This window comes from Heliconius melpomene, chromosome 21 (assembly GCF_056956725.1).
Source record: "Heliconius melpomene rosina isolate 202511_hmr_F chromosome 21, ASM5695672v1, whole genome shotgun sequence".
Taxonomy (NCBI): domain Eukaryota; kingdom Metazoa; phylum Arthropoda; class Insecta; order Lepidoptera; family Nymphalidae; genus Heliconius; species Heliconius melpomene.
This window is the reverse complement of record NC_140409.1, coordinates 7,947,105-7,968,510: the sequence shown is the minus strand read 5'-3', so window position 1 is coordinate 7,968,510 and position 21,406 is coordinate 7,947,105. Positions and strand designations below refer to the sequence as shown.

Genomic DNA, 21,406 nt, shown 5'->3' with positions numbered 1-21,406 from the left:
TGAAATGATTGGACTATTCAGTGTTTTGGCCTATAACATAAATAGTAGAAAATGTAGGAACCTGAGGCCAGAGCCCAGACCTGAGGTGGCGATTGTGGGTTAGATCCTCACTCAGGGGAATAAATTGTTTATTATTATTTTCATTTCTTCGCTCTGGTAACAAGGCAAAGCGCGGCGCTGAGTTTCGCCTTCAACACGCGAAGAACTTATGTGTGAGGCGGATTTTTTACTTAATTACCGTCAACTTTAAAGAACGTGAATAGGCACTACCTAGGCAACCATGCTCTACCATCGTTCGCATCATCACTTACCACCAGGTGAGATAGAAAACAAATGCTTGCCTATCTACAATAAAAAATAAAAAAAAGTATACTGATGTGTCGTACTGCTAAAGCCCAAATAAAAAGGTTATTAAGATAATTTGTTAACTTAACATCAGCAACGTAGTTATGTTGGCTCATGACATGAGAACGGTACAAGTAAATGCTTGATCAGCATTCGGAGTATGGTAACGCGAGTCCTCTCAAGCCATGGGAAACATTCTTTTTGTATTTTAATATTAAATATTATTTATATTATTTTTTCAATCGACAAGAGCATGCGCTTCTGCTTGGTCGTTTCAGTAGTTTAAGTTTAATTATATAAGAACATGAAATTCTGTTCAAGTGTTAATTAAAATAAATTTAAATTTAACTTTTTATTTTATAAAAAAGCCCACTCACGCTCCCCTAAACTTGTCTGGTGCAGCCAGTAGGATAGTTTCCATATAAAATACAGCCTTCATCTATAAATTACGCGTCAAAATCCACGAAAATTGCTTGAAGGTCTGTAAGGAACTATCCCGTAGACAGTGCGTGAGGAGCCTGGAGCTGATGATGCTGACCCCGAGGTGGTGAGTAGAATTTTACACCTTCCTTGTACCCCGTTATAAATAAAATTAATTTCTTTTATTATAGCGTAGACTGAATTTCTTAATATTTCGAATCAAAATCTTTGTAATATTATAGTTAAGTAGTAAATTTAATTTTATTATTTCGAATCAAAATCTTTGAAATATAATTATTGCATATTTTATTTAAATTTAAAATATTTGAAATAATATTTTATTTTTATTTTTTTGGTAACATATTAAGAAGTAAAGATTTAACTGAGAATCATTTTTAATTTTACTCATATTTTAAGATTTGATATAAATAGAAATGGAGCATATAACTCTAATGTCCAATGAAATTTAGAATTAATCCCATTTTTTGGTGGTGACAAACGCCAATTAAATTTATTTTTACGGTAATGTAAATACGTGATTGATAAATTTCAAGGCAGTCATGCACAAAATATGTACATAATGCATTCTATTACTAGCCACTTAGTAGACAGGGCCGCTGCGCTTAACAGCGAAAGTGAGGATATTGTTTCATAGTGTATTGGTATTACTATAGAATTAGAAAATTTAAAAATAAATTCAGGAGAGAGTTACCTTGATTTTTGCAATAGGGTACAATCCGTACGTTCGGTACTTTTATCGAAGGTCAATCACATCGTAAATGAAGAAGAGTTGTTAATAGATTTAAAACTAAAATTTTTACTTTTAATCGAAACCCTCAGAATCCAAAATCTTCCGAGGGTTTCGAACTTAAGGAGGGAGGAGTTATGTTGGCTCATGGCATGAGAACGGCACAAGTAAACGCTTTATCAGCATTTGGAGTATGGTAACGCGAGTCCTCTCAAGCCATGAGAAAAATTCTTTTTGTATTTTAATATTAAATATTCTTTATATAATATTATTTCTTTTTTATTATTTTTTCAATCGACAAGAGCATGCACTTCTGCTTGGTCGTTTCAGTAGTTTAAGTTTAATTATATAAGACATGACATTCTGTTCAAGTGTTAATTAAAATATATTTAAATTTAACTTTTTATTATTTTTAAAAAGCCCACTCGCGCTCCCCTAAACTTGTCTACGTTCTTGCTAAAATGTTATTTATTTTAGAATATTAGTCATTTTAATTTATAAGCACATTGTCATTTCTCTAATGAAAACTATTTTTGTGAAATCACATTATAATTTTGTATATTCAGGTTATATTTTCATTAAAACTACTATAACAATAGAAAAACATATAGTATGATAACTTTTCTTTTTCTGTATATTATAAATTTTCTTTATATACATATATAAAGAAAAAAACGTAAGGAATTCCAAATATAGAAAGAATATAACAAAAAAATCGTTCCGGAAACATATCCAGAGTCGGACAAAAACATCATACAGAGCTATTTGCAAACAAATGTTATTGGAGCATGGTGCATGCATGGATTCTTAGACTGATAAAAACAAAAAATATTTACTATTTTTGATTTGCTATTTTCTTTACATGCACATAACAGGTGGTGAGGCCAGTCGTGGCGCAGAGGCACAAAGTGCGTCTGTAAACGCGACTAGTTGTGGGTTCAACCCCACTGGAGGAAATAAATATTTCATATATTTATTTAAGCTTATATTTCCATTTCTTCGCTCTGGCGTTGAGGCAAAGTGCGGTGTTTAGTTTCGCCACTCACCACTTAATGCCTCCAGGATTTGGCAAAAAGTGAGGAACGGAGTATCTTAACACAAGGTCTCCTCTGCCTACTCTGCTGTGTGCGGGATACTGCGTGAAACTAATAAAAAAAGGTAGTAAATATTTCTTGGCTTTACCGGACATAAGTTATCTATGGCAAGCGATTGACGATTGATAGTTTCTACGAAAGATTTTACATAAGAATAGCGCATAGGCTACCATTTATGTAAAGAATTTGTGTAAATTGGCTAAAAAATACGCTTAAGGGGGCGAGGTTGCATTTAGGTAGCTAGTCTTCTATAAAATAGGATCATATTTTTTTAGGCTTTCGTATTTTATTTTTCGTACGTATTCTAGGTATCAAATACTCTGATCCAGAGTATCTAAGACCACAGAAAAACATCAAACGTGATTGTAAATCTAAGAAACAAAAAAAAATTGAGAATAAAAAGCTCCTATATCTTAGCATATTTTCAATAGAATTTGTGCTTAAACTCACAGGCTACAGTTTCTCTTTCATAAGTACAACTTTAACATCCCGTTGACACTCGAACACTCGTTGCACTAGTATAAACGATAAACATTTTTTTATAATAAGTTAAATACTTTCTTACATTCATAAGTAAATTCAATCTGAATTAAAACTATCCTTAGAAGAACGAAAATAAGTGCATTTAGTTCTTCATTAGTTGGCAAGGGCGTACATAAATAAAACATGACAACATATTCATGCATGTCCCTGTTTTCTACTGAGGTACTTAGTGATGAACCCTACAATTTGAAGATGAAGATGGAAAGAAATCTTTTTTATGTTTTATTTGAAATAGTATTTTGATAAGGAATTATTTATTTTAACTCATTATTTTATATTTATTATAATACGAATTTAATGATCATTAAATGACATAATTGAATATTGTTTAGCTTTATTTGATTTATTTATTTATAACATGATTCCAGAAAACCTCCGAGAAAAGCTTACATCATATTTTTAAAAATTGTGAAAAGACGTTTGTGTGTTAAAGGTTATTATCAAATTAATGATTATATAAATGATAACACGCTGGGAATTAAATGATTCAGTCTTCTTCAACGGTTTCGCTATGACAAATTAAAAATCTGTAAATCATTGACTTGTTTCTTGACAATACCTTTAGTGAACTGGTAGTAAATATAAATTGACGTTTACAGAATGCAGCATGTAACTTATTTTGACTTAGAGAAGGAACACTAACACTATTTCTTAAAATGTTTACGTCTAGTAAGATTTATTTTTTTAGGTTCGATCCCCTCGAGGAAATAAAATATATAAACGTTAGAGGTTGTAGGTTCGAACCCGTCAAGGAAATAAAATAATTAATATTATGTTAATTTCTTCGCCTTGGTAAGGAAACAAAGCACTGCGTTGAGTTTCGCGACGCGAGAATTCGGAGGAAAGTTAGGAACGGAGGTGTCTTAATGTGAACGGAGTGTCCTAACACTAGATTCCCTCTGTCTACCCTGCTGTAGGCGGGATCCAGCGCGAAACTAAAAAAAAACCATTTTCATATGAGAATAATACGAATCATTTCTGCACATGTAGAGAAATGAGAAGGCATATCAAGATATCACAGTCAATGTATAGGAAAATCAGCATAAATTCGGTACAAATGAGCATCGACAGGTTGGCATACGCAAATATTCGCTCTGGAATGTTGCCAACTACAACGGGTTAAATTTTTAAGCAAACATAGGCAATCGGGTTTATTAGATCAAACTTTAATTAGGCACATCTACACTTGTATTGACGTTGTAATATTAAATCTTTATTTATACATAATTTATTGTTTTTTTATTAATTTATTTATTGTCTCTTAAGGTTTATTTTTGGCATAATAATTATGATAGTATACTACGTTGGCTTCCTATTGAATAATAAATATATTACTGTATGAAAATATATCGTATAAAGAGATAAAATTAATATATATTTTTTGTAAATCTGTCTAATTTAATAATTATATTTGTACTCGCGGTCAAAGTTACCTCACAAAAATTATTTACATGCTACGGGGACAAAGTCGCAAACAAATGCTAGTGTATTTTATAAAGAAAAGTTACTTTTTGTCAAATGTAAATAAACACTAAACTCAATTTGAGGGTACTTATTGATGTCATTATTGAAAATGTATTATATATTTTAAGTCTCTAAATAAAAACGTTTGTAGAATATTTTATGCCTACAGTTGTTTATAAAAAAGAGTGCACTTTATTTTTTTTCTTTAAATATCTTTTGATAATGGTACCATTATCACAATTGTTTGAACTGTGGTAATTACAAGTGAGGTAAAAAATATGATTTACTTATTAAATGTTTTTTTAATTTTCAGTTTTAAGTAATTTAAAAAAAAAATTGTAATTTTGAAAACATAAATTTGTAAGCGAATTTTATTTATTATTATTCATTTATTACAAGTAAGCGTTAATAGTTCTATTTCTTTGTTATCGTATAACTACAAAACCAAAAAAGCAAAGGCTACGGAATGACCTAAGGCAACTATAACAAATAGTTATACTTGGCCGATTATGTTATGATATTTTATATGATAATTTAATTATTTATTTATAAAATGTCTGGTGGCTCGTAAAATATACCTTTTTTATTGAGTTTTATAATATGAATTCCAAAGGTTATTCATAGGAGCTTCGCGGTACTTTAGCTAAAAAGCTTTTGCCCTCAAATAAATAGGTAAATAGTTCAAGGACACCAAGAAAGGTTACGAACTACAAATTATATCTTATGTTTTCATTATCTAAAGCTTACGTTAACTAAGTAAGCGATATTTTGCTGCGAGGCTTGAGTGTAAATAAATTCATTCATAATATTTAAAAATATCTTTAAAGAAAAAAAATAATAATAATTGATAGAAAGAAATATTTGAAAAAATATTTTTATTTAATCTCCAGATCAACACAACCTAACATATTATATATTTATACTATATCTAATAAATTACGATAAAAATGAAGCAATAACAATAAGGACAATAGCGGCGACGGCAGGCGGCGCAGTCACAGGTACGGCAGGGAGGGCGAGGGCGGGGGCGCGAGCGCGGGCCGGGGCGGGGGCGGCGGCTCCATGCGATGCGAGCGAAGCCTCCGCGACATTCGCGCGTCCGCAGCCGACGCGCCTCCACGCCCGCGCCCGGTACGCCCATGTTGCGTAACGCTATTTACTACGACATCTGTTGAGTGCGACGGCCACAGCGCGGCACGCTTGCTCACCGCTGACCATCCGCGCACGTCATGTATCCCACCGCGAACACCTCGAACCGCCGCGGCCCCGACGTGGTATTCGCCCATCCGGCAGGCGACACCTAATAAGATGTAGACAAGCGATCATCAACTTTACTGCCATTCATCCTGCCAAATAATTTTAAGTTATAGATATAAGTAGTGCTTTCGCTTAAGTGGACTTGTGATGTAAAGAGAATAAGACTGATGGGGAGACCCGAGTACGCCGTCGATCTTCGAGAGACAAAACCTCGAAGAATGCAATTGCTGTTTTGAACCTCAGAACCATTGCTAAAACACGCTTTCACTGCCGCCTAAGCCTTCCACTACTAGCGTGTTAAGTTAGTCGTAAGAAGCCTCGGGGCTTGAAAGTAATCTGTTCAGCTAGCAGGGAGAGCCTACACCCTGCTGTCCGCGAGCTTAGAGGTCGACGAAGCGTCGGTCTTCTCCAAAATTCGTGACAACATCAGCTCGTGGGTGCTGTGGTGGCGTCAACGCCATCTTCGGATGGGCGCACCGCACACCCCAAAACAAATTGAGGAGGATGACTGCGTGCCCCATGTGGCCGTAGTCGAGGAGAGCCGTCAGCAGCCAGAACGCAAGCTGGAGCGACGACGGGCAGCGAGCGGCCCGCGGCGGCGTGGCCTTGAAAATGAATTGGAGGGCGAACGCCGCCGCCCAAGGCGCAAGCCGCGCAAGAGGTTCGTTTCATGTTTACATTTTCAAACGATATTAAGAAACACCATTTTTATCTTTTAAATAATTATTCTATCCAAAGTACATAAGAAGAAAACATTAAAAACACTTTTTTTTTGTTTATAACATATTTCAAAGATGCGAAACTTTCTCCACCATACGATACGATCTACGCTTGGCACGGAACACCAATTCGAACACGTGAGATTAACGTGTAGTTTACACAGCAATCTGTCAAAAACGAGTTTGTTATTATAGTCATGTTTAACTAGTGAATTTTGTTGAACGTTCGAATTTATTTAAGGCATGCATGCACACGTCATGCCAATTTTTTTATCCAAAAGAATTGTACATTTTAAATATACATATACTACATGTGATATTTTGATAATTTCTCAAGGATTCCTACATAACATAAACTTTACTACTTCCATATAAAATAAATGATCGAGTTAATAACAAATACTGAATTGCGTGATCTAAATAAAATATGCGGCGTTGAGGTGCGTGTAAATAGGAGGCCTAATTTAGTCCTGCGGCTGTTTTGACATTGAACGTTGCTCGACCTAAAAATGAGGCAGTAAAGCTTCACCTTGGACTTGCGAAACAGAAGGACTGCCGCGTCGACGGTCCGCCTATCGATTCGGGTACTGAAGCGTGAGGTGTGGGACCTCGGAGTCAAGTTTTCAACAAGTTTCATACAATTATATTCGCTAAACACACTACATTATTCATCGAGAATTGTGCTTTCTACATTTTGGTTACGTTCAGTTTTACCAAGTTTGTATTGATTTGGAGTTTGCTCCACTTAGGGTTTCAAAAGTTATACGCCAGCGTTTTCAAGGAATCTTTCAGTGATTTCCCAGTATTACCGATTAAGTACCTAGTTACGTTTCCGTTGTAAAAATATTATACACGTAATATCAAAAATATAATATCGTAATAGAAATCATTTTAAATCGTAATCATATTTTTTATTTAGTTTATTATTAAAATTAAATTCACTTTTCTGATAATAACAAAGCATTTGTTTGCCACCTGCAATGTCCGGCTCGATCCGTTCGTGTCCACGGCCTCGCTGGCAAGGAATTTAAAATGGGTCAAGTGCATCGAACTCGAGCGGGGGTAACATCTGTATCATCTGTTTGACCAAATGGGTGAAAGAATTCGCTTACTCGTATTTATCGTATAGATTTGACTATAGATATCTCTATGTATACATGTAGAACGGTTATGTTGCGATTTGCGAAGTTATCATACTTCGGACGGACGGATGTACGGACGTATATAAATCATATAAAATTATAATTTAATATATTTTTATAAAACTGGCCTGATTATTAAATGTATCAAATTATATATAATAGATTTACACAATTTTGAATTAATTTTGATCTACGTTGCGACTAAATAAAATATTACTATTTAATATTAATATTTAATATATCAGCCGTCAGCAGTACATAACTAAAGTATATCCTGATTTTATAACTTTAAATATTTAAAGAGGAGGTTCAAGGATGATTAGGAGAACTCAAGTGGTAACTGAAAGCGTTCAGTTACCACTTGAGTTGAACCATTCGTCACAGTGTCATTGCGGGAACTAAGCGTTCCCGCAATGACAATGTCTTTAACAAATTTTTGTTTGAGGTAAAAAAAATATTATTATTGCTGTGTTAGAGGTTAAGTCATTAATAAATGTACCAACTATTCTATAGGCCATTCAAAATGCATTGTCACGAAAATTATGTAGTACCTGGGGTATGGAGTATCATAGCACTAGGTTCCCTCTGAAAATACCTGAATCTACAAAAAAACTTTGTTCAATTGTATCTACTTTAATAAATAACTGCTGTTTTATCTAGAACTAAATTGACTTTCTTTTATTACTAAATTACTTGGATAAAGTAGTGACACTGGAAAGATTAACTTGAATTTGAGAATGTCTTTTGCTATGATGCAGCTAAGGTCGAATTGACCTCAGAAAATATATATCGGGCTTCTAATCACCTTAGTTTACACTTTACACATATATATAATCTCATTGTTTCTTTCCCGCGCCGATCTCAGGTTATACTAACAAAGTATGTTACTTGCTACCTAAAGCTCCAAGGATTTTTATATCTAGAACCAGGTATATTTCTATTCATGTAGCTATGTGTTCTGTCACTCAGAGTATTGATGTAGTTATATTTGAATAGTGGACCTGGACGCGGCTACGCCTGCTTGAACTATAAGAATATTTTCGCGTCGGTCATACCATGCTGCCCGAAGGCTAGGTCATTTCGAATCAGTGACATCTCCTTATTTATTTATTAGAATATTATACAGTAAACTATAATTTCAATCTAGATAAAATGCTAAAAGAGATTATTACATTTATTTTCATAAGGATGAATATTAAAATGTCGCGGTAACGGTCGCAGCGACGGTTGTTATTAACATGGCAGAATAAATTGCATGCCAAATTAGAAAGTATTTTAAAATATATTAGTATATATGTGTAATGTAATGTTATATAGCCTATAGCACTTCTGAAGAATACAGCTTTCATAAAAAACAAAAACAAAGTAAATCGGACCAGTAGATCCAGAGATCTTAGCGTTCAAACAATTAAACAAACAAACTCTTCCGCTTTATTATATTAGTATAGATTGAATAGATTACTTACAATGCTTTTTATAAACACCTTTATTACATGAAATTATTTGAATTTAGAGAAAATGAGCATATTATAGGAAAATATTGTAAAACTTATGTTTGTTCTGTCCAATATCATACGTTTAAGACATACAATAAAACATTCTCGTACATAATATATGTTGTATACATTTTTTATTACAACGGTTAAAGTAACTCTAAGCAAGCTCGAGGATAAAATAATAAAGAGAAAGGGGCGAGTCCAATGCTATTATTTTGCGGTAACAGTAATCACAAGATATACTATTTATTATTTATATACTTATAGCATTAATATACGTAGGTATATAAGGTTAATATCAAAAAGTCTGTATTAAAATAATAAATCTGAGCTAAGCTTTTTGACAATTATATTTTTAATTCACATTCTTATACAAAATTCTGTTGATATATTATTCTAAAGTACTGAGCTCCCAATGTCAACTTAGACTGTAAGTTATCGTTACAAAGCATGTCAATGTTAAAATCTATACAATTCATATAAATATATATCACGATATTGTCTATTTATGCAAACACGATTACTGCACCGATACAAAATATAATAGCCTATGAAGCACTTCAAGTGCTTAGGCTAGCCCTAGGCTTTACCATACACTACTTGTGACAGAACTGTTACACAACGCCAGTATGCTGTGTGTGCTGTATGTGCTGTGCCACTTCCAGAATACTAACCTCCCTTTGCAGGTTAACCAAAACTAATTGCTCGATACTTCAAGATTTCTTTTGCAATTAAAATATGGAAATTCAACTAAAAGTACGATTAGTGCTAGAAATTATTTTCAAGGTGAAGGTTCTTTCATAAATAAATGTGTGAGACACAAGGTCATGTTATGATTTGTATGAGTCTTTACAATTCAATACAAAATAATACAATTTCGTCGAGTGAGTTTTATCAAAGGGTAAATTTCATTAAAATGATCATTGCCTTCCTTCGCTGAAAACTTCGCTTCCAAAGTTGAAATTTTCTAAAATTTGGTGTATGTGATGATAATATGCCATACATACATACAAACTCAATAATATTTGTAGGTATTCTAAGCATCACCTAAAGTTAACCCAAATTCTAAGATTTTTTAAAGGGTTTCGCAGATACATAGTTTACTTCTAATAAAGTATTATATTCGGACTCAAATTTATATACTTGTGATCTAAGAATACATTAAGCATTCAACAATAATTTACCAAATCTATTATTGTATGGTCGAGTATTTCTTTTAATCTTTTTGTTTTAAACATTTTTTTTCTATTATTTTTCTATTTAATCTGTATTGTATTTTTAAGTTATAGTAGAAATCTTTAAATTATAATTATTGTGAAGCCAGACACAGCATAATATGCATGTAATACGTTCTCTCTGACTACCCCGCTAGGGATAAAGCGTGAAGTTAAGTTAAGTTTAAGTTAAGTTAAGTTAAGTTAGAACTTGCTTTCAAGCGGCTATATACAAGTGCAAAAATTTCGTGTAAAATTAATTATTCTCATAGTGTTATATACAGCTTTACAAACTTTAATAAATTAATTAAGTTATCCAAATGAAATTACTTATATTAAGGTTTATAGTTCGGCTTTCCAATTACATATGTTCGTAATACATTTCGCATTTTATTCCATATCAGTGCTTACACAAAAAAATGTGTTATACAAATTAAAGTACAATATCAGCAGTATTTTAATAAACTTTTTTGAACTGACTCCATTCCATATGATTGTTACGTCTTCGAATTCCATTCCACTTTGCTTCTAAGTAAGTTATTTGGTGACGGCATAAACAATGTATTGTATTTTTATATGTGTCTATAGCAAACTAGCTCACAAAATCTTGTGTAATATTTAAAAATCTTAAACAAAAGATATTATATTATATTATAGGTTTATTTATTCAATGTCGATAGCAAATTTAAACATTAAATGAAAATAAGATAAATAAATCGAAAGGAAACCACATAATATATGGCGTCTAACATATTCTCCTTCTCAGCATCCACCACTTACAAGATTTCGTTTCTCTATATGACACTTGTTCGCAACTTTTTTAACTTTTCGTTTGGAACATATCAATGACATAAGTTAGTAAGATTTATATGAAGAAAAGAATAAGTTCATTAGGAACCCAATATTTACGGCATACGAAAATGCATACCTAATACTTACAATTAATAAATATTTTTAAATTAGACATATTACTAGAACTATTAATATGACTTAAACGTAATGAATGTTGAACTAATATTATAACTAAGAGGCCCTCGTGGCGCAGCGGCGCAAGGGTGTGACTGACGCGACGGTAGTCGGTTCGATCCCCACTCGAGGAAGTGAAATATTTATTTACGTTTATATTTCCATTTAATATTGTTATATTATTCAGGTAATCGTTTGAGTTTTTATCTGATTAATAATTAAGAAAAGTTGTATTTAATAGAAAAATGTTTAGTTATTTCATAATTTTCTGGGAACGTACGTAAACGATAGTAACCTACATGTGGCCTCATAACCTCATAGCAGAAGAACCTATTGTCAAATTCGATCTCCGTTTTCTGCTCGAATTCGAAACATTCGGGATAAAACGTGTTGAGTTTTCACCGTCGTGCTTGCAGTACTATGATATTAATAATTTAAATATAATCTTTCCCCTGAATGGAGATTAAATTCACATTTATTAAGTATTTCGGGTGTTATTCTAAAAAAAAATCTAGGTCCATTTTTCTTTTAAATAATGTTGAAGATACTACTGTGCGATATCATAGGAACTTCCTGCGGCAGTGTTTCCAGGTCGATATGAACTGGGTACCTTCAAAAAGCGCGTCTATCTCATATACCTTAAAGGCCGGCAATGCACCTGTAGTTCCTCTGGTGTTACACGGGGTTGTGGGTGTGGGCGTAAGCTCGTTTGCATTGTCTCTTTCCATAAAAAAAGATAGCTACAATATTGTATTTTTTTTTGATATACGGGTACCACATGATTAGACAGGTTACATTTTTTTTAAATTTAGGTGCAAAAGTCAGCGCCAAATCATATATTTAGTTATTCACGTTCTTTATCTTTTTTGGATGTAACAGATGGAGGAACAGAATTTGAGGATTCAGCTTTTTTGTACGAAATCTCTCTTTGTTTATAAAAAAAGAAAATTGAACTAGCTCAATACTATACCACCTTTACGTGGATTCATGAAGAAAGGAACGTCTTCAATTTCAAAATATTTATGGCTTTGCGTGAGGGTGCAAAATGCATGTTTCACGAAGTATACCTAATAAATATATCCAATATTTATTAGGTATATTTTATATAATATTAAAAATAACACATATAGTAATTTTATCTTAAATTAAAGACATTACAAGTGTAAATTTATATTATAATGATTATTCATAATTATTAATGATAATGATTGCAATGTATACTTTAAACAAAATCTAATGTTTTTTGCATATTTTAACCCGAATAAAAATAACTAATTGTTTAAAAAAACATCAGAAGTAAATATTTCCTTCTAAAGCCAAGGGATCACTATCGAACACGAACTCTAATTAGTAATGTGCCCGTAAATCTTTCAATTTACGAGTACTTTTATTTTGTAGTTAAAGTCTACATTTAAAATTAAAGCTTTTCGTCCTCCTCGCTACTAGCTTACATTTGGGACAAAGAAGTCCTCTTCGAAGGTGTACAGTTAGCACATTACTGCTACTTGAACTATCAAGATTAGGTGGGAACTGATGCAAAATACCATGCAGTTGTGAACGTGGATAACCAATTCAATTCAAACTTACACAATACTAACTTACTCTAATAATCTTTTTCTAATGTTCTTACTTTTCATATTAATTTTCAATTAATAGACGACGCTAGTTAGACGCTATTTTGTTGTGCCTCGCGGCCTCATACACATGTTTAAATATTTGTCTTACTGAAGCTTGTACAAACTTTTCAAAACAAAACAAAATAAATCTTTCTTAATTGAAGTTTATGTGATGTAACTCATATTAAAACATGGACTTCATCCCGTCAAATGCTGAATCACCGTAAGTTTTTAGTTTTTAAACAATAAATTTAATACTAAATATCCACTCAAATACCTCAAAGGAAACTTTCATGTAAATCGAAATGTATATCAAAACAATCAAACTAACTACAATGAACTATCAAACATTACATATTTATCTAAAATTTACAAAAAGCAGGTGATGTAATATATAAGTTTTGGTATAGATGTCTAAAATATACAGTATTAAAGATATGAAGTTACAATAAAAATTATTTTGTTTTGAAAAAAAAAAAATAACGCACAAAAAATCGTTACAAGTGGAGTTATATCTATCTATACTAATATAATAAAGCGGAAGAGTTTGTTTGTTTGTTTGTTTGTTTGTTTGTTTGAACGCTAAGATCTCTGGATCTACTGGTCCGATTTTCATTGTTTTTGTTTTGTATGAAAGCTGCATTCTTCAGAAGTGCTATAGGCTATATAACATTACATTACACATATATACTAATATATTTTAAAGTACATTCTAATTTGACATGCAATTTATTCTGCCATATTAATAACAACCGTCGTTGCTACGCGACCGCTACCGCGACGTTTTGATATTCATCCTTATGAAAATAAATATAATAGTCACTTTTAGCATTTTATCTAGATTGAAATTATAGTTTACTGTATAACATTCTAATAAATAATTTAGGAGAAGTCACTGATTCCAAATGACCTAGCCACCTAGCGGGCGGCACAGTATGACCGACGCGAACGGGCAGATGACGTTGACGGTTTTATAAATTTTCATACATTTTCGAACTTTATTTGTTGTTTATAATTAATTTAAAATACACTTTGATTCTCTTCTTATTTTATTTGATATTGCCCGCTAAAATTATCCTACTTAATAGAGAGAAATGTTTAGTTATTTCGTAGAGTCGATGTCTATGTACGCACGTACGGAAAACTTTAGGTACTTTTTCTAATATTAAGAATACCTATCCTTTAGTTACTTTTAGTCCTTTTGTTACTTCATTTCAATAACTCAGATAATTTTTTCTAATAATGTGTATCTACTTATTATTCTTTTTGATTATTTGAGCTTATATTTTCTTACTAATTCTATTGAGAATTGAAAATAATTTCATGAATATATTTAATAAATATTCTTATAGTTGAAGCAGGCGTAGCCGCGTCCGGGTCCACTAGTACTAATATAATAAAGCGGAAGAGTTTGTTTGTTTGTTTGTTTGTTTGTTTGAACGCTAAGATCTCTGGATCTACTGGATCGATTTACTATGTTTTTGTTTTGTATGAAAGCTGCATTCTTCAGAAGTGCTATAGGCTATATAATATTACATTACACATATATACTAATAAATTAAAATACTTTCTAATTTGACATGCAATTTATTCTGCCATGTTAATAACAACCGTCGTCGCTACGCGACCGCGTTCGTTACCGCGTCATTTTGATATTCATCCTTATGAAAATAAATATAATAGTCACTATTAGCATTTCATCTAGATTGAAATTATATTTCTATAGAAATTATATTCTTATATTTCAAGCAGGCGTAGCCGCGTCTGGGTCCGCTAGTATTATATAAGCCTGAACTCGAGTAGTTTACTAGTAATCTTTGAGGAGTCCCATTTCAGGGTCATAACTCTATCACCAGAAAAGTTCCACGATACTATACTATTGTTTTGTAGCTTCGTAAAAGTGCCAAAAATCCATAATGATACAATTATTATTATAAGAGGATCAAATTCTGTTTCTTATATTTTATTAGATAATTCGAAAGATAGATAGGGCAAGATAGATAATTTAAGTCGACCTAATAAAACGTAATAAATACAATTAAATAAATTGGAAATCAAACTTTATTTGTTTTTTATTTACATACTTAAAGTATCAAGTATATTATGGAAATTATCTTTATGAATTGCTACCATATCTGAATTTTTTTGAGAGGCGAAGTAATATCACATATCTATGCTGTATATAACAGTAAAATATAGTATATGTGAAGATGACATCTCGTAAATTGAAAAGCGATGGAAAAATACGAGTAGACAGACATGCATGATGAAATTTCCTTACTGCCCACTCTTCAGCACAGGTAAAAATTATTAAAAAATACCCATGTCTACGTGATTATATTTTCTTTTTTCACTATATGTGTTTTCTTTTTTCACTTAGTTTTTGAGAACTTAATATCATATATATTGTACTGTATCCCTAGTCATATTATTAAACAAATTTACCAAAGGCTCCGTTTTCCTATGTCATAGTTTATAATGGACAGGCAGATAGGACGCAACGGAAAATTGTCGAGATTTCAGTGACTATGGCTTACTTGACTAATTGTCCTATGTCCTACGTCCTAGAGCCGCGATCGTGATCTATTCATAGCGTTTGCTTCGCCTCAGACCTAGTCAGCCCAATTTCTTTCAGTTCCACAGCCTTTGAAGGCCTCCAAGTGAGCTTAGGACGGCCACTTTTACTTTTCTTTGCGGTGTCCATTTTAGTGACTATACAATCTGTTATTGAAAAGATTATAATAGAATAATATGAACTGTAAAATTTACTTTGTAACCCTTGTTTGTCCCCGAATCTTTAAAAGATCTTGAAGTACCCGCGGTCACAAAGATAAAAAGTTCTAATGATTAGATACAGTACGAGCCAAATCCAAATTATACCTATATTATAAATTCGAAAGTAACTCTGACTGTCTGTCTGTCTGTCTATTACGCAATCAGAGCCAAACTGCTAATTAAATTTAATTGTGATAAAATACTCATATAGAGATACTTGAGGGTCTCGGGATGAACATAGGATACTTTTTTTTCTCATATTTGTAATATTTTTGATATATACCAATATATTAAAATACTTATTAATTTGACATGCAATTTATTCGGCCATGTTAATAACAACCGCCGTTATGCGACCGTTGCTAAGCAACGATTTGCAAAGTTTGTTGTTAGAAAACGTCACCCAAAATGAGCTTGCTTAAAACATCTCTCTATTGAAAACTGAAAATAATTTCATAAATATACTTAATAAATATTCATATAGTTCAAGCAGGCGTAGCCGCGTTCGCGTCCACTAGTTGATACATAAATAAATGACGAACAGGGAAACAATAAAAGTTTAGCTGTCTATTTGAAGACATTATATTTAAATTATATGTCAATGAAAAAAATATGCAAAAGTACCATTTTCATATTTTATTTATTTTTTATATTGTAACTAGTTCTATAGAGTTCCACATCAGGTGATTCAGAGCAGTAAGGTTCATTTCTAGAGACTATACCATTTCTACAAATACATATACATTAGCCGAAGTTTTTTATAAACTACACAAGAAATAAATTTGAGTTGGCAATTTTTTAGTACCAAAACAAATATCAACCCGAGTAGAATAAGTCCAGTACAAGCTGGAAGTATACTAACTTGAAAATGTAAATAAACCTGTAAGTAGATTTATATCCCGAGTGAATTCAGAACTTTTCACCCATAAAATAGATTTCTGTTCTTAGCTCTCATGATACAGGTTACTAAAGTCCGTCTATAGAAGCAATGTCGTACCAATCCTTGTAATAGACGGGAGCCTTTGAGATCTAAACGCTTTTGTAAAGCATATAGCGTGCTAAATGCTTAGGATATTTCCTAGACCAGGATTAGTAGGAGTATATCTTTACTAATATAGCACAGTTAAAGGAGAGTTAGGAGGAGAGGTTAGGAATTCTTTGAATATTTGCTATCAGTGGTGTAATTTTATTTTGGATGTAGAGGATATATTTGAAACTACAAAGATAGAACATTTATTTATATTTATATTTATATTCACGTCTATAATAATAACAATAATTGCAAAAGCTTGTATCGCGAAAGGAATTAATTGAATTTTTATTTTTTAAATGCGCTACAAGCTTTTGCAATCACGTTTTTCATTTAGTACAATTGACCCTTCGAAAAAAAGCATAAAAACTTTCGTATAAATCTATCAGCATCACGTTGTGTCTCGCACACAGGAGGGTAGGCAGAGGGAATATAGTGTTAAGGGGTGTCTTTCACATTTCCAGCCGAATTCTGAAACTCAACGCCGCGCTTTGCTTCGACACCAGAGTGAAGAAATGAAAAAATTAAATATATAATTATATATAATAATTGAATACATGCTAACTCTTTTTAAATAGGTTTTTAAATTATTTCTTTTATACTATATAATATTAAAAATAAAACATTAAAACTATATTTATACGCAATGACTTAAACAAATACTAACATATATTTTACTTACATTACCTATTTTAATATAATCATCGTGTGTACATTTATAATTATACAGTATACTATATACAACTGTATCTATATACTCGTATATAAAATCGAAAGGTCACTCACTCATCACGAAATCTCAGAAACTACATGTGCTAGGAATCTCAAATTTTGCGTAGGAGTTATTTATAGGACGTAGGTGCTCGCTAAGACGGGAATTTGCAATATTCGACTTCTAAGGGGTTGTTTTTGGGGTTGAAAGTTTGTATGAAACTTCGTTACTACAAATGCTAGGAGTCTCAAGTTTTGTATAGACGTCACTAGGACGTAGTCATGGGGACAGAAATTAATAATAACATAGCTCACGCGGGTGTAACCGCGAGCGGGCCGCTAGTATAGTATATTATAGGAAACTCCTATAATATACGAAATTAATAAGGATTAAACTTTATGCATAAATTTCATTTTACTGGGAAATTTGTACCAACAAATTTGCGGCTTCGCGTCCCATGGTACATGGATATAACTGATATAAGAATTGTCTTTACATACCACTTTATAATATGAGTCCAATGTAAGTGTGAGGCCGTCGTGGCGCAGCGGCATAAGGTTGTGACTGTAACGCGACGGATGTGGGTTCGTTCCCCACTCGAGGAAATAAAATATTTATTTACATTTTTATTTACATTTCTTCGCTCTGGGATCGAGGCAAAGAAATGGGAAACGGAGTGTCTTAACACTGGGTTCCCCCTGCCTACCCTGCTGTTTGCGGGATACAGCGTGAAAGTGAATAAAAATGTAACTGATAGCAATTGCAGTGGGTTAAATCCAATTTACTAACATTATGTGATAAAGACTATGTTATGTAGTTATTATATAGTTATCTTTCTCGAAAATAGCTAATATACAAAAAAATAAAACCAATTCGAATTTGTACTAAAAGAGATGGCGAGTTTAAGCAAGCAACTTTTAAATGAATGTGTCGTGTTGTGGTTTCGTTTTAACTGCAACTAAGATAATATTCATAATAGAAAATATTAATTAATAGTAATATAAATTTAATATTGTATGTTGAAACTTAAATGAATCAGTCGCAATGCCAAAAATGCGGGAAATATATGTGTACCTAGTGTTTTTATCAACTCTTTCACGGTTTTACGTGATTTCCCACGAGAGGGATTACACTATTCATGTCGCAACATACACGCCTGCAATTTAATTGCATTAGTTAGATTTAATGCATTAAATATTTAGTTATAATTAAATAAATAAAATGAACTCTATATTTTACTATGCCGTTAAATCCTTATAATTACTATTTTTAGTTTGTTATATTTACCGACAGGAATATAGTAGTATGATATGTCTTAACAATATGTAATACTAGCGGCCCGCCCGCGGCTTCGCCTGCGTGAACTACGTTATGATTAATTTCTGTCTCCATGAGTACCTACGTCCTATAAGTGACGTCCATGCAAAATTTGAGACTCATAGCATCTGTAGTAGCGAAGTTTCATATAGACTTTCAACTCCTATTTCATCCCCTTAGGAGTTGAATATTGCAAATTCCCGTCTTAGCGAGCACCTATGTCCTATAAGTAAATTCTATGCAAAATTTGAGATTCCTAGCACATGTAGTTTCTGAGATTTCGTGATGAGTGAGTGACCTTTCGATTTTATATATATAAGATAGATATAGATGACATAGTAAGTATGCTACGGTAACATTGTTCTTTCTATTCTATTCTATTGTTATACGAGTATGATAGGGAGCCACTAGATTGTATTAAGGCGGTAGTCAGTATTTTTTAGATTCATACTGTATTCCACAAGGTATTCAGAGGGAATAAGATATTAAATATTAATGGAAATCGAACCCACATCCAACGCGCTTAAAGTCTTACGCTTGCGCCTAGGCGCTACGATGGCGTCGATTGATGGCGGTAGTTATTTCCTTTAAGATAATTTTCCATATTGGGTTGGAGCAGTGAAGACGATAGTAGTGAACTGTAAATTAGGTCTCTGTAGCGTAAATATAATATTCAGGATGAGTTTAAAATAACTCTATTAACAAGAGTTACAAGGGTCTAGCTGCGTAAGCACGGGAAAGCTGCACTGTTGCATACAAAGTATCTAAATATCAAAATGTTGGAATTTTTTCAGATTGAAATGTTATTTATAATGTCAATTGTAATTTATGTAGGCTAGGGGTTCCCAACCTTTTCTTGCTCAAGGACCACTTTTATATCAATATTGCTAGCAGGGACCACTCTGTAGGTATAATCAATATAAATTGTGATAATGAAATACAAATTGTAATTTAGGGCCCTCGTGGCGAAGCGGCACATGCGTGTGATTGTAACTCAACGATTGTGGATTCGATCCCCACTCGAGGAAATGAAATATTTATTTATTAGGTGTACCGATATGAGCGTTTTCGTGTCTAACGTCTGACTGCGTCTAGGCCTCTGCGGACCACTTATAGGCTGACTGCGGACCACTGGTTGGGAACCACTGATGTAGGCGAATGTAAAATAATTTCGAAAGGGCAAGAGAATGGACAAAATATACATAACGCAAATTTTACTTCAATCAAAATTATTTTCACCTGGTACTAAAATTTTCAGCAGTAAGCGGCGTTTTCCTGCTCAGATAAAGAGATAGAACTCTTAATTTTCAATAAAAAAAAACTGAAAATATTATGAAGATATCAGTGCACGCACCTGTAGCTCCTCTGGTGTTGCACGGGGTCGTGGGCGGCGGTGATCACCAACAGGTGACCCGACCGCCCGTTTGCCTTGTCCTTTTACCATAAAAAAAAAGTGCAATGTGAACTTAGTTGTGAGTTATTAGTGTGTAAAGAAACTATTTTACATGGAAAGTAATACTTATTGGCTGCCAAATATAAATATGAACCGAATTTGAAAATACATAAATCCTTTAAACTTATATAGATATTCTTTTTATCTATGAAGTTTGTGTTATATACTTTGTTAACATGTAATAACTAATTTTGGAAACTTATAGTTTTTTATTAATTAGTTGGATTTATTAAAAGTGAAAGAAGAAGTTCCGGCGAATTCTGGAGGCATTGCGTATTAAGTGTAAAAAAAAAAAATCGCATTTCGATAAGACATGGGTACCTTCGAAAAGCGCATCTTCGTCCACCTTAAAGGCTGGCAACGCACCTTGTAACTGATTCCCCTCATCATTTTGAACATATTTTATTTATTTATCGAATAATGCTTTGACTCGTGATTTATCTATTGGTTAGAACCTTTTATCGTTGTGATCGGGAGTAATCTAAAATCTTTTAGAGATTCAGAGATAACAGTGTTAAGAAAGTTAAGTTTTCTACACATGAGTTTTACATAATGTCATCAGAAGGTATCGTTCTAATAAGATATTTGCCATCAAAAGATTATTTAGGTAAATGAAACTCGAATATTGCTGTGTCGTAGCTCGGAGCTCTTCCGAAGAAAAGCGAAGAGCGCGTCTTACCTTCTTCTCCAGTATAACTGTCCAATATCGTTAGTTATAATAAAAAGAAGAAAGAACAAGGTAACTGCCACATTAAGCAACTTTCAATATAGTAATTTTTATCAAAGTTCATATTAATCCACAATATGTATGGATAATGGATTTTAAAAGATCGTGCCATTAAAACTTTCGAATTATAATATTTGATTAATTTTATATTTGGTACGAGTTTTTATGTGCATCATATGTAATAGTACCATAGTACTTAAGAGTTTGACTCGACCGCTGCCTTCCGTCTGCACCCATATATATACAAAAAACAATTGCGACACGCGGACCGGCCATACAAAAACTACTTTGGATCAATGTTATATTAAAAACATGTTGATTGTATTATTCATATTTAACTATGCTAATGCTGTTATTATAATTTTCTC

General features: G+C 32.6%; 1 protein-coding gene across 3 annotated transcripts in view; it reads left to right on the top strand.

Moving 5' to 3' along the window:
* The first annotated feature begins 5,700 nt into the window (after positions 1–5,700).
* Sh (Potassium voltage-gated channel protein Shaker) overlaps positions 5,701–21,406 on the top strand; it is a 194,933-nt gene continuing 179,227 nt past the window's right edge. For 2 of the 3 annotated variants that reach the window (XM_085206428.1, XM_085206430.1), the window contains exon 1: positions 5,702–6,532. In XM_085206428.1, the coding sequence (XP_085062554.1) occupies positions 6,339–6,532 (194 nt within the window). In that variant the 5' untranslated portion in view covers positions 5,702–6,338. Of the gene's footprint in view, positions 6,533–21,406 lie in introns of all 3 variants that reach the window. The other variant, XM_085206431.1, reaches the window with a different exon arrangement.